Raw genomic sequence first — 11,708 nt, 5'->3', positions numbered from 1 at the left:
AAAAATGTGCTTGTCTGCTTCAGAAATTTTGTTTGTGTTGTTCTAAAACTGAATTGATACCGACGACTGAAAGAGACTGAAATTTATTTGGTATAGAGGTTCGCTCTGGCCGATATGATTTCTAAGGCAGTTTAAGAATGATTGATTGCATGAAAAAGCAGACTGGCGGACAGTCAGGACCGAACATAGATTATACTACCGTCAATATGATCAATCAGGACTATATAATAAAAAAAAGTCGAATGAAGGCAAGGAATAGGGGTTTTGATAAACAACTATATTTAAATGGTTGGTTTATCTTCAGCATTCCTACAAGGTATCCTTCTTTTCCATAGAGTAAACAAATATCTCATTCTGTAGTTGTATCTATTCAAGTTTAAAATACTTATCGAGTTACCCTCGTATGATTCTCAAATGCCGTTGTAATTGTGTAAACAATCTTGTACTTAGAATTTAATGCCGTATCGTTTGTTAGTTTGAAGACTGTTATTTGTGGAGGCCTCTTACTAAAAACTAATCCGATGATATATGCAGCAAATCGGACAAAACAGAAAACTGAACGATTTTGGATTTTGGAAAAAGCGACTCAAATGAATTTTAATAGAGGTTCTTGGCAGTGAATTTGAGTCCGAAGGGCCTTCCACCAAGGAGGCATAGATTATCCGAATTGGAACAAAGATCTTTGAAAATAAGTTTGAGGCCGATCAAATGGAATCAAAATAGGTTTGGAATTTTCCAATGAGAAATTTCAGCTTCTTAGCTTTCACAGAACTTCATTACTTTTCAGGAGAAAAAATTTCGTGGCAAACAAATCTTTATTATCAAATCTTTAAGAAAGAATGAAATTGTGTTGGGTTGGGTAAAAAATTGTTTAAAATCTCGTATAGCCAAACGTTAAATGTAGGTATATCTAGGCATAATCATTCGGGTTCCAGGGCTTGGGAATAGTGCCAGTTTTGATTAAATATTTTATCATATCGGGGCCCCTCCGTTTAGCTTCTGCCGCGTCCGCCTTGGCTTTTTTCTCAGCTTCGGCAGCGTTTTTAATAGCTTGATAATAGCGTCTAGTCATCTTAACTGGAATGGGGTCACTTCTGCCTGTCGGTTTTTTCTTATCGCCATAGGGGAACGCCTCCCCGCCAGGAGTGCCCCATTCACGGCCACGTCCACCTACGCGCAATGGGCCGCCTTTAGAACTGTCATGTGAAACGTTTGCCGTACCGTGTGGACCACCGCCCCTATATCCAAAAACCCCGTCCTCAAATACTTGTTCAGCGGGTGCACCAAATGCAGTACCAGTGTATCGCCCACTTGCACCACAATCATAAGCGCGCCAATTGGGACGGTAACTGCTTGGATGTCTCGGTGGCACAGCTAAATCAGCTTTGTCCGTCTGGGTGCCGTTGTTGAAGAGACGGCGCATAGGTGGCGAGTCGCGATTCGCCATGGTCGCCGGCGGTGTCATATCGAAATTGAACTCCATTTCGCTGTCACTGGTATCTGTGAGCACCAGATGATCTACGCAATTCTGGATGCCACGTCGTTTGCACTCTTTTTGCAATGCGACCTCGAGATGTTTCTTCTCCAAGTTGTCGCGACATACGCACATCATTAACGTCTGATGGCAAGTGCATTTACGGAATCCTTTCAGTTTCAACTTGCGCTTGATCTCTCTCAGAGCTACAGCAAGATCGCTTTTGACCAGCTTAAACACAATGGGCTTCATGTCGACATTTGTCTTATTGAGTGGCCGCAGTGTTATGAAGATTTCGCCATTCTTCTTGCGCACGTTAAGAATGGGCAACTGGCGTTCCTTTTCCATTTCTGCTTCTCTTGCTTTTTTGCATTTATCTGGAGAGTGTTTCAAAAAAAACTTCATAAGCTTTTTAATCGGCTTGCGAACGAAGCCTGGTCGCCAGCCACGCTTACGTGCCTCCTCGCTCGAGAACCAATCCCATCCGTGACGGGGAGAGATAGATCGCATGGACTTTTTCACAGCTTCTCTAGCAATTCTTTGCCTGGTCAGTTCTCTACGCTCGGCGACTGGGAACGAGTTCTTATTTATGTGGGGCTCTTTTTGTTTATTCCATTCCGGGGTTGATTTTTGAATGCTTTGCTCCGCATTCTCAGTTGGTTTTATGGTTTTGATATTATTTAGAACAACTAATTCGGAGAATACACGTGAAAGAAATGGGCGAAACACATTAGACTCAGCAGTTGACGCACAAATATCTGCAGACGTCTCTTTGTCTTCCTCAGCTGTTTCGGGAACCGGCTTTGCATTGGTCTGATAAATATCCGCACACATTTTACGTACTCGACAGTAGGCACAGAGTTTTCCGAACTTGCAGGTGCACCGACATCTTTTTTCTTTATTTTCTACGGTCTCTTCCATACCTGTCTTATCAATGAAATCCGCGCAGACATCCATAGAGATATATGTCGATTTGCCTAGATTATCTATCAATATTTTGTCCGCTTCTGGCTGCTTGTTGGGTTCTTCAACAACTGGCATTGGTTTTACTCCGCATTTCGGACAGGCGGCTAGTGGCGGCAGCCATGTCATATTTGCCTGGCAATCGGGACAGTAGCGTCTGATCGTTCCGGTTATCTGTGCCGGATCATGGGCATTTTTGTTGCCATTATCTGGCACTGGTATGTGGGTGAAACATGGTAGAAGAGTACTTTCCTTCGTCTGGTACTGACTAGGAACACTGCAGTGACTGTTTAGATTGGGTGGGTTTCGGCAAGGCGGCTTCAAAGCCTTTGGCTGGTCAGAGAACGTCGTGATTAAGTCAACTGTCTCCTCACAGTCCTGTGCCATTTTCTGTATGTAGAAACCACGTCTTAGAAGATAGGTTTCGAGTATTAACTAGATTTATAAATACCTTTATCTCACAACATGCGGCGTCGCCAACAGGGTTGTGAAGAAATGTTACCGAAGGCTTAGGGTCATTGACATTCAAGCCCCCAAAGTTTTGTATACCAAATTTCGGAGTCTCGGCATCTTCAAATGCAGCAAGGCAAGGATCGCTGAAGCTGGGACATCTCTGGGACTCGGTCACAATAAATAAGATATCCTCTGCCTTGATGCTTTTGTCTTTGAAAATATTATGAACGCTACAAAACATGGCATAAGATTGACAACTAAGGCTGGATACATGGAATCCTTTACTTACACTATCTGTTTCTCACATTTTACGACCAGCCGGTAGAGCACCTCAAGCGCCCCAGTAACTTTCCCATCCCGTTCAAATGTGCAGGAATCCACTTTTATCAGCTCACTCATGTCTTCCTTGATACTCTCAATGACATCTTTGCGCAAACGTAGATGTCCAACGCCGAGAAGAAGACCGTTGTACATAACAGATATAGGTATTCCACATTCTTCGAGAGTTTGGCGGAGATCCGTCGGGCTCACAGTGACCGCAGTCTCAGAGTTGGGTTTGATATCCGTAACATTGATCCTGCTCGCAGTTATTGGTATGGATACATTATTAAACTTGACCTCAATTAGCAGTTCCTTGAGATCTTGAGTATTCACACTGGGTGACTTAATATTTGTCACAATTATGTCAAAGAGAAAGGTGCAGGTAGTCATTTCTTGTAACTTGCTAGATTTTTCTTTTAATATTCATACAGTTTAATAAAATCATTAAATTTAAATAAAAAACAGAAAATTTTGTGATGTGTCCTAATAATTGTATAGAAGCAAATGCTGCTATGATGAACTAATGAAATAAATGCTTTACAAAAAGGGCCATCTTTGACGAATAAATATTCTTGCAAACATATGTCCTATTGTTGGCTTTTGTACAACAACTTTATTTCCGAACGATTGTTCGTATTAGCTTTCTGTGAGCTCGGAGCTTCCTTTTATACACAAATACACAAACGCACACAGAAGCACGATCGCCGCTGTGTTTCTTCTCCTCTTCTAACAGAATATTTGTCATATTTTCGTCAAAGCTAATGCAAACTTTATTGAAGATAGCTTTAAAACTAGGTCTAGCTTGCATAAGACAGGAATGACAGACATGGCTATATTGTCTCGACAGCTGATACTAATAAAAATATAAATGTTTGAAAGAGTCGGAGTCTATAGAATTTAGTAGCGTCACAATTGTGGGAATAGGTAAATGACATATTAATTCTTGTGTATTAAACGAATATCCAAGTTTTTTTAGACGTTTACCCAGTTTTCTCTCGATTCCGATATCGAATGCCAAAAGTTTCTTTGTTTACTAATTAATTACATAAGATGGAGGCTAACAAGAGTTGATAAATATATAAGCGCACTGAGATCAGATAAACCTAGATCAGCGCAGAAAAGAGTCAAACAAGTCCTTTGTGTTTTTTTTTTTTTTGGGTTAAAAAATAGGCAATACTCTGAAAATCATTGTAGGCACACTGATCTACTATTTATTTAGCACCTGTAATAACAAGGATTGAGACACTGGTTGCCATACGAATTGCAGCATCCAGCAGTACAGGGATTAAAGCCCTTACCAAGGTGAGTCACAAATTCGATAGGCGGTGGGGGGATTAGCCGCAGAGCACGACGCCTACGTTGTGAATCGGTAAGTCCGTCCGGGCCAACAGTAGGGCGTTTCTTAGAAAAGGCTCCGTGGCTCTGCAAATACTTCATCATGTTGATGCCCAATTTCTTCTGTATCATTTCTTTCCTTTTGGCCTCTTCAGCTCTGGAAGGCCCGTCAAGTTTCTTTTCAAGCCGTTTAGGGACTCTAACTTCAAGGAGTGCAGCGGCATTCGATTTTGTTTTCGCAGCAGGGCTAGCCCGCATAGGTCCTCTAGAAGATTTCCGCCTAATAGCCTTATTTCTAATTTTGCCGCCCGGAGTAGCTGCCCCATGCACACCGCCACCCTTGCTCCCAAAGTAACCATCCTCAAACACTTCCTCTGTTGGAGCGCCGAAGGCTGTGCCCGTGTAACGATCACCGGCAGCACAATCATAGGCGCGCCAATAGGGGCTGTATTTGATTGGATACCTTGGGAGCGCAATTATATCCCTTGCGATGCACTGGGTGCTATGGCTAACGGTGAGTGGCTTTGGCACCGTCAGAGGCTTTGTAACGCCCGCTGGCGGTGACACATCAAAATCATACTCCATTTCGCTGTCACTGGTGTCCGTGAGCACCAGTTCGTTCACACAGCTCACCATGCCGCGACGCTTGCATTCTTTTTGCAGCGCATGCTCGAGATATTTCTTGTCGCAGTAGCTGCGACAGGTGCACAACATCAACGTCTTATGGCAGCAGCATTTGGGGAAACCTTTCGCTTTCAACTTCCTCTTGATCTCGCTTAGAGCCACAGCGAAATCGCTTTTAACTACCTTAAATACAATGGGCTTAATGTCAGCATGCTTGTTGTTGACCGCTCGCAGGGTAATGAAGATTTCGCCCTTTTTCTTGCACACGTTAAGAATTGGTGACTGGCATTCGTTGTCCACTTTCACACATGTGTCAAGTGCGGTTTTCTCTGGTAAGTATTGCAAGAAAAACCTCATAATCTTTTTGATGGACTTGCGAACAAAACCTGGCTGCCAGCCGTACTTGCGCGTCAGCTTGCTGGAAGGCCAGGCCCATCCGTGGTTGGGAGGTACGGCACCCTGTTGACTAACACAGGACTTGTGTCCTATTTTGCAGGTTATAGGCCTTTGCTCGACATTTAGTTTCCTTGATTTTACAGTGTTTTCCGCGGAGGAGCGGTTTATTTTCGGTAAATATGCTTTTGATTTACCTTTTGGTTTCACATCCATTTCTTGTGGATTTTTATTAGGCGACGAATATTGACCGCATTCTCTGCTGACCCCATGTGCCAGCTTGCTTTCTCTGATGTTGTACAATTCGCGAAGCTCAGAGAATACGCGCGCCAAGTGTGGACGGCACTTTTCTACGTTATTCTCTTCCAAGCAAATGAGCTCAGAGGATTTTGGGATTGCCTCAGGGCATGTAGGCTGGCCTTCATCGCCTTGAAATATATCTGAGCAAATTTTACGTATTCGGCAGTGCGCACAGATTTTTCCGTTCTTGCAAGTGCACCGACATCCGAGCTGTTGATCTTCGTCAGTATTTTTCGCAGCCGGTGCAGCGCAGAGCTTCGCGCAGTAATCTTCAATGTTGTCCAGGAACGGCTTACCCAGTAAATCGGTCACTATTTGGTCGGCTGTTAGTTTCTTTTCCTTATGGCGTTCTTCAATGACTGGCATGGGCTTCACACCGCAATTGGGACATGCGGCGAACTTGGGCAGCCATGACATATTGGTCAGGCAGACGGGGCAGAAGCGTATGGGTTTAATGGATGGCTTTTCAATTTCACTGATTGGCACCGGTATCACCTTTGGGTTGCACAATTCATTATTGTTGACCTGCAACGCGGGAAATTGCGAAAAGCGGGGAAGACTTGGTAAGGTCGGTGGAGGTTCAACTGCACAGTCAATTTCGTCAATGATTTGCTGAGGCTGGCCAGTGCGTTTGACAATTGAGTCAATAATTTGCTCACAGTCCTGTGCCATTTGCTGAAAATAGATGCGTTACCTAAGAAGCAAGCCTTTGAGAATTCACTGGACTAATAGCTACCTTCATCCCACCTGCGGCGTTATTCGCTACTGGGTTATGTATGAACGTGTCAGTTCGCCGGCGGTCGTTACCATTGGAGCTGCGATAGCGCATCAAATCCAATTTCAGGAGATCATCACCCTCATCTGGGTACATGACATCTGGACAAAGATCGCTTTGATTGGGACACTGTTGGTTTTCCCCCATAATAAACATAATATCCTGCGGATTGATGCTTTTGTCCTTGTACAGCTGACATTTCGATTCCTCCTGCCTGAAAGAATAATTGAGTATGCTTGTGTATATTCCTTCGCACTTTAACTTACTTTGTTGTTTCGTCGCATTTCGTATACAGGCGGCAGAGTATCTCAAGGGTGCCGACAATTTCACCGTCGCGCTCAAATATGCAGGTATCCGCATGCATTAGTTCACTCATGCCTTCTTCTATGCGATCAGTGAACATTGCCGGGAATTGTATTTGACCGGCACCGATAATTCTACCATTGTATATAACTGACACCGGCATTCCACATTTCGAGATGAACTTCTGTAGCTTGTTTGGAAAGTCTTTGAACTCAAGAGCCGAACCGGCTTTGAATTCGGTGACATTAATACGACTTGTTGTTATACGCAAAGATTGGTTGTTAAATTTGACATCCACCTGCAACTGGGCGGGATTTTGAATTTGTATCTTATTTGTCCTAAAATGAGTCACAATAACATCAAACAAATAGTTACACGACTCATGTTTGACATTTAATTTTTTCGGTTCCGAACGCATATTTTTTAATTTATTCTATTATATCTAAAAATCAACCAAACAACAAATTTGTTTATTTAACAATTAAATTTGTACACCAGATCTGTTAAATACATTCAACTCAAGTACGAAAGTTTGACTGAAATCTAAAAATTTATTATTGTCAAAATTATAAAATCAAATGGTAGTTTGATCAATAAACAGTAAAAATATATAAATATACAAATATACAAATATAAAAAAAAATTAGTAATAACGTATACTATCTTCTGCTATGCATTTGCATTAGGATCCCATGGGGTAGGAATAACGCCGCGTTTCATCAAGTATTTCAGCATGTCGGGGGTCTTTTTCTTTTCTTCCTCCTCCTTCTGCTTGGCTGCTGCTGCTTTCGCTGCGTCTTCTATAGCTTTATAATAGCGCTTGGGCATTCTTACAGGAATGGGAGCACTTTTGCCTGCTGTTTGTTTCTGTTTGGCACCGGGGAATGACTTTCCGCCCGGACTGTCCACTGGCCCAGTTCGTCCACCACCGATCATAGGTCCACCGGGCTTTGCACCCCAGATTGTCTTGCTTTTCGGTCTGCCACCATAAGTAGCAGGCACACCATGCGGACCACCGCCCCTATGGCCAAATAGGCCATCCTCAAATACGGTTTCTTCAAGGCTGCCGAAAGCCGTACCCGCATAGCGATCTCCCGCAGCACAGTCTAAGGAACGCCAGTAAGGGGTATATTTGACTGGATATATGGGCGGAACTTTTTGCTCTTTCACAGCTGTCTGCGTATTTCTGTTGACGGTGCATGGCTTTAGCTGAGGTGCATTTGATACTCCTGCCGGCGATGTCACATCGAAGTCGAACTCCATTTCGCTGTCACTGGTATCTGTGAGCACCAGATGATCTACGCAATTTTCCATACCACGTCGTTTGCACTCTTTTTGCAGTGCGACCTCGAGATGTTTCTTCTCCACGTTGTCGCGACAGACGCACATCATTAACGTCTGATGACAAGTGCATTTACGAAAACCTTTCTCTTTCAACTTTCTCTTGATCTCACTTAAAGCCACAGCAAGATCGCTTTTAACTACCTTAAATACAATTGGCTTCATCTCTACATTATTATTATTAGCCGCTCGCAGGGTAATAAATATTACGCCATCTTTTTTGGACAGGTTGAGAATAGGAAGCTGACGCACCTTTTCCTTTTCAGTTTCTACATGTTTCCTGCATGTATTAGATGCATTATTTTCGGGCGAGTAATTCAAAAAGTAATTCATAACCCTCTTTATTGGCCTGAGAACTGCGCCAGGTCGCCAGCCATACTTGCGTGCCTCTTGGCTTGAGGCCCAAGCCCAGCCGTGTCGACGAGAGACAGGTCTCATCGGCTTTGCGCAATACTTGTGTGCTTCACTGACGTGACGCGGTTTGAATGATTTCTTACGAGTTTCAGCTGGAGTGGCTTTTTTCACCTTGTGTAATTGGGATACAGGCTGTGGACCGTTCTCTTTGCATGTATCAGATCCTCGCTTATTGCAGTTCAAATCATATAGTACACGTAATTCGGAAAAAACACGTGCTAGAAATGGGCGGGACTCCGCAGAATTAACCATAAACAGACAATGGTCCACGCTGCACTGCGACTCATCTGATTTCTGCTCAGTTTTTCGACTTAAATCGGGCTGAAACAAGCCTGGGATTAGTTTAATTACTCGACAGTAGGCGCACAGTTTGCCAAGTGTGCACGTGCATCGACATCCAGTATTTTCTTCAGCGCGCTTATCACAAGGATCCTTACAGATATCGCCATTGGCCGCCGGAAGCTTACCCAGATAATCAATCATTATATTGTCTACGGTCAGTTCCTTTTGGTTGTAATGTTCTTCAAGGACCGGCATGGGTTTGAGTCCGCACTTGGGACAGGCGGCAAATATTGGTAGCCATGATAAATTGTTCAAGCAAACTGGACAGAATCGTATATTCTTATCCTTTGAGACATTTCCATCACTGGCTGGCTCGGTTGCAAGCTTAGGGCTGAAGGAATTACGCCCAACGTCCTGGGTTGGTGGGAAGTGCGAATTGAAGGGAAAATTTGGTTTTTGTATAGCTGGATAGTTTGAACTGTCACAGGGTGGACCACATGGACTTCTCAGTGCATCAGCTGTACGGCAAGGCGGCTTCAGGGAACTAGGCTTGCCGGTGCGTTCGATAATTGAGTCTATAGCTTGCACATACTCCAGTGCCATTTTCTGTTAAATAGAAATAAAGCCAATAAGTTGGAAATTTTAGCGATAAAAATCTTGTAGACCAACCTTCAACTCGGAGCAGACAGAGTCGCTTACTGGGTTATGTTTAAATATTTCTTCATGCTTAGGCGCACCAATGTCCAAGCTGCGATAGCGGTCCAAGTCTAGTTTGAGGACCTCATCGCCCTCATCTGGCTGCCATGTATCTAGACAAGGATCGCAAGGGGAAGGACAACGCTGGGACTCGCTCATTATGAACATAATATCTTGCGGGTTGATGCTTCTATCCACATTGCGACGGCACTCGCTCTCCTTCGGTCTGAAAATTGACTGTGCTGAGCAGCGGTCAGATCTTCGGAGAAGTTTACTTACATTTTCACTTCATCGCATTTGATAATCAGACGTACAAGCACCTCAAGAGAGCCAGTAACTTGAGCCTCCCGTTCGAATTGACAGGTGTCCACATGTATCAAATCAGGCATACCCGCGACTATGCTATCAGTAAAACTTTGGGGGAAACTTATTCTGGCGGTCCCGAGAATAGAACCGAGGTACTTCACTTTAATGGGCATTCCACATTCCTCTAGGGTTTGGCGCAGCTTTTCTGGGAATTTATTGAACTCATTACCTGAGCCTGGCTTGAAATCTGCTACATTAATCCGGCTCGATGTTATAGGAATCGTTCTTTTATTAAATTGGACCTCAATTTTAAGTTTCTTGGGATCTTCAATATACACATATTTTGACTCAAAATGAGTCACGACAATGTCAAATACAAAATTACAGACTGTCATTTTAATAAAAAGTGGTTTGTTGTTATCGTTTGCCTCAATATAAAAATGTAGGCAAATTTATTCGGATTTTCGTCCTAATTATGAAAAAAAAAATGAGAAGAAAAACCAAACACGTAAATTTAAAATTGATTGGCAATTTTTATTAAAGGAATTTTGGGAGTAATGTACACTAAAACATTGCACTTAAAACTAAATAATTTTTAAAATGCCTGTAGCATATCAAAACAAAAGCAACTATGATGGAAAAACTGTTTAATACAAATTCTAAAAAGCATATTATTTTTAGTATTCTCGTTTAAAATCGTGTGATTTGGATCGTCTGCTTATCGTAACAAAAAGAAACTTTTCGTTTTGCTATCCATCCGTGAACTTACCTTTTTTTTTTACAATTTTCAAGCTAGAAAATATATTTGTGGTAACGAGCATACGCTTAAGCAATCTTTAAAAAAAAACTCCAGTGGTTCATCAATTGTTCCCATATAGCTTTATACTAAATATTTACTATATACTTATATTATATTGCTGTTACGCGTACATATATACATTTCCAGTGGACATATTATATATACGTTAACAAAATTATCATATTGACTATATATCTAAGGCTAGAGGTTATTATTCGACTTTTCCCGACCAACATTTGTATATGTAGTATTTGCAGCATTCTTGCTTTTATGGCTTGGACTTTTCGCCAACCATCGATCAGGAATACCCGTTTTATGTAATGTGATCCCGACCTGCTGCGGTCCATGTTTTTGTTTTATTTTTATAGGTTTCTAAGGGCTACAATTTGGCTAGATGATTTTCAGCTGGGCACCTCAAAACGCAATTCCGTATAACCGATCGCTATAAATAAATATTATATACATTTAAAAAACAAAACTTTATATCAATCAAAATGAAGGGCGTAATACCCATAGTGCCCACAGGGAACAGTTTTTTTTAAACAAGAGTGCCTTGTCTATAGTTAGTCTCAGGCATTTGTGATATAAGGCATGGTGCCGCTGATGAATTTCCTCTTTTCTAGCTTCGTATAAATATGATATTCATAGAATGACTGAACTCACAACTCAGGTCATTTCCTTTTAGAACTCCGGCATTGATGCGTCTGACATTGATGAAGGCACAAAGGCACAGTTTCCGTCAATCAGCTAGAATTTAAATCGCTTAATTAGTGTAGGGCGCTCATGGCAAGCTTCCGTTAATAACCAGATTGTTATCAAAGAAAACCGCTTAGCAATATTTATTGTGTGCATGGTATAAAGTCGACTAACCCAATGTAGTTCTTCTGGAGTTCGCTTAAATTTTAAAATCAATCTGAAAATATACGACT

At 42.2% G+C, this 11,708-nt stretch overlaps 3 protein-coding genes across 4 annotated transcripts; all 3 read right to left on the bottom strand.

The window, feature by feature from the left end:
• Nucleotides 1-799: 799 nt before the first annotated feature.
• On the bottom strand, nucleotides 800-3,696 carry LOC115764729. 2 transcript variants are annotated; one of them, XM_030707940.1, is made up of 4 exons: nucleotides 3,180-3,696; nucleotides 2,889-3,120; nucleotides 1,934-2,827; nucleotides 1,676-1,851 (listed from the first exon to the last, which is right to left on the bottom strand). In XM_030707940.1, exons 1-4 carry the CDS (start codon nucleotides 3,599-3,601, stop codon nucleotides 1,759-1,761), a joined length of 1,641 nt encoding a protein of 546 aa, XP_030563800.1. In that variant the 5' UTR covers nucleotides 3,602-3,696; the 3' UTR covers nucleotides 1,676-1,758. The 2 variants fall into 2 exon arrangements, with proteins under 2 accessions (XP_030563799.1, XP_030563800.1); XM_030707939.1 differs by having other exon boundaries at nucleotides 800-2,827; nucleotides 3,180-3,694.
• Nucleotides 3,697-4,404: 708 nt separating this feature from the next.
• On the bottom strand, nucleotides 4,405-7,394 carry LOC115764765. Its single transcript, XM_030708001.1, has 3 exons — nucleotides 6,905-7,394; nucleotides 6,600-6,852; nucleotides 4,405-6,538 (listed from the first exon to the last, which is right to left on the bottom strand). The coding sequence occupies exons 1-3, from the start codon at nucleotides 7,357-7,359 to the stop codon at nucleotides 4,427-4,429; spliced, it is 2,820 nt and encodes a 939-aa protein (XP_030563861.1). The 5' UTR covers nucleotides 7,360-7,394; the 3' UTR covers nucleotides 4,405-4,426.
• Nucleotides 7,395-7,603: 209 nt separating this feature from the next.
• On the bottom strand, nucleotides 7,604-10,530 carry LOC115764685. Its single transcript, XM_030707874.1, has 3 exons — nucleotides 9,954-10,530; nucleotides 9,648-9,900; nucleotides 7,604-9,584 (listed from the first exon to the last, which is right to left on the bottom strand). Exons 1-3 carry the CDS (start codon nucleotides 10,373-10,375, stop codon nucleotides 7,611-7,613), a joined length of 2,649 nt encoding a protein of 882 aa, XP_030563734.1. The 5' UTR covers nucleotides 10,376-10,530; the 3' UTR covers nucleotides 7,604-7,610.
• Between the last annotated feature and the right edge of the window lie 1,178 nt (nucleotides 10,531-11,708).

The sequence above is a fragment of the Drosophila novamexicana genome, unplaced genomic scaffold (assembly GCF_003285875.2).
Source record: "Drosophila novamexicana strain 15010-1031.04,08,12 unplaced genomic scaffold, DnovRS2.1 tig00000870-arrow-arrow-pilon, whole genome shotgun sequence".
Lineage (NCBI taxonomy): Eukaryota > Metazoa > Arthropoda > Insecta > Diptera > Drosophilidae > Drosophila > Drosophila novamexicana.
The sequence above is the reverse complement of the archived record's forward strand: the minus strand, read 5'-3'. Positions and strand labels throughout refer to the sequence as shown.

Excerpts from the sequence above, each read along its gene's own strand:
- LOC115764729 (XM_030707939.1), bottom strand. The coding sequence starts at position 3,601 with ATGACTACCTGCACCTTTCTCTTTGACATAATTGTGACAAATATTAAG. Across the intron at positions 3,121-3,179 it reads AAATGTGAGAAACAGATAGT|CGTTCATAATATTTTCAAAG; the intron begins GTAAGTAAAGGA and ends CATGTTTTGTAG. Across the intron at positions 2,828-2,888 it reads CCGCATGTTGTGAGATAAAG|AAAATGGCACAGGACTGTGA; the intron begins GTATTTATAAAT and ends TTCTACATACAG.
- LOC115764765 (XM_030708001.1), bottom strand. The coding sequence starts at position 7,359 with ATGCGTTCGGAACCGAAAAAATTAAATGTCAAACATGAGTCGTGTAAC. Across the intron at positions 6,853-6,904 it reads AAATGCGACGAAACAACAAA|GCAGGAGGAATCGAAATGTC; the intron begins GTAAGTTAAAGT and ends TTATTCTTTCAG. Across the intron at positions 6,539-6,599 it reads ACGCCGCAGGTGGGATGAAG|CAAATGGCACAGGACTGTGA; the intron begins GTAGCTATTAGT and ends ATCTATTTTCAG.
- LOC115764685 (XM_030707874.1), bottom strand. The coding sequence starts at position 10,375 with ATGACAGTCTGTAATTTTGTATTTGACATTGTCGTGACTCATTTTGAG. Across the intron at positions 9,901-9,953 it reads AAATGCGATGAAGTGAAAAT|ACCGAAGGAGAGCGAGTGCC; the intron begins GTAAGTAAACTT and ends GTCAATTTTCAG. Across the intron at positions 9,585-9,647 it reads CTGTCTGCTCCGAGTTGAAG|AAAATGGCACTGGAGTATGT; the intron begins GTTGGTCTACAA and ends TCTATTTAACAG.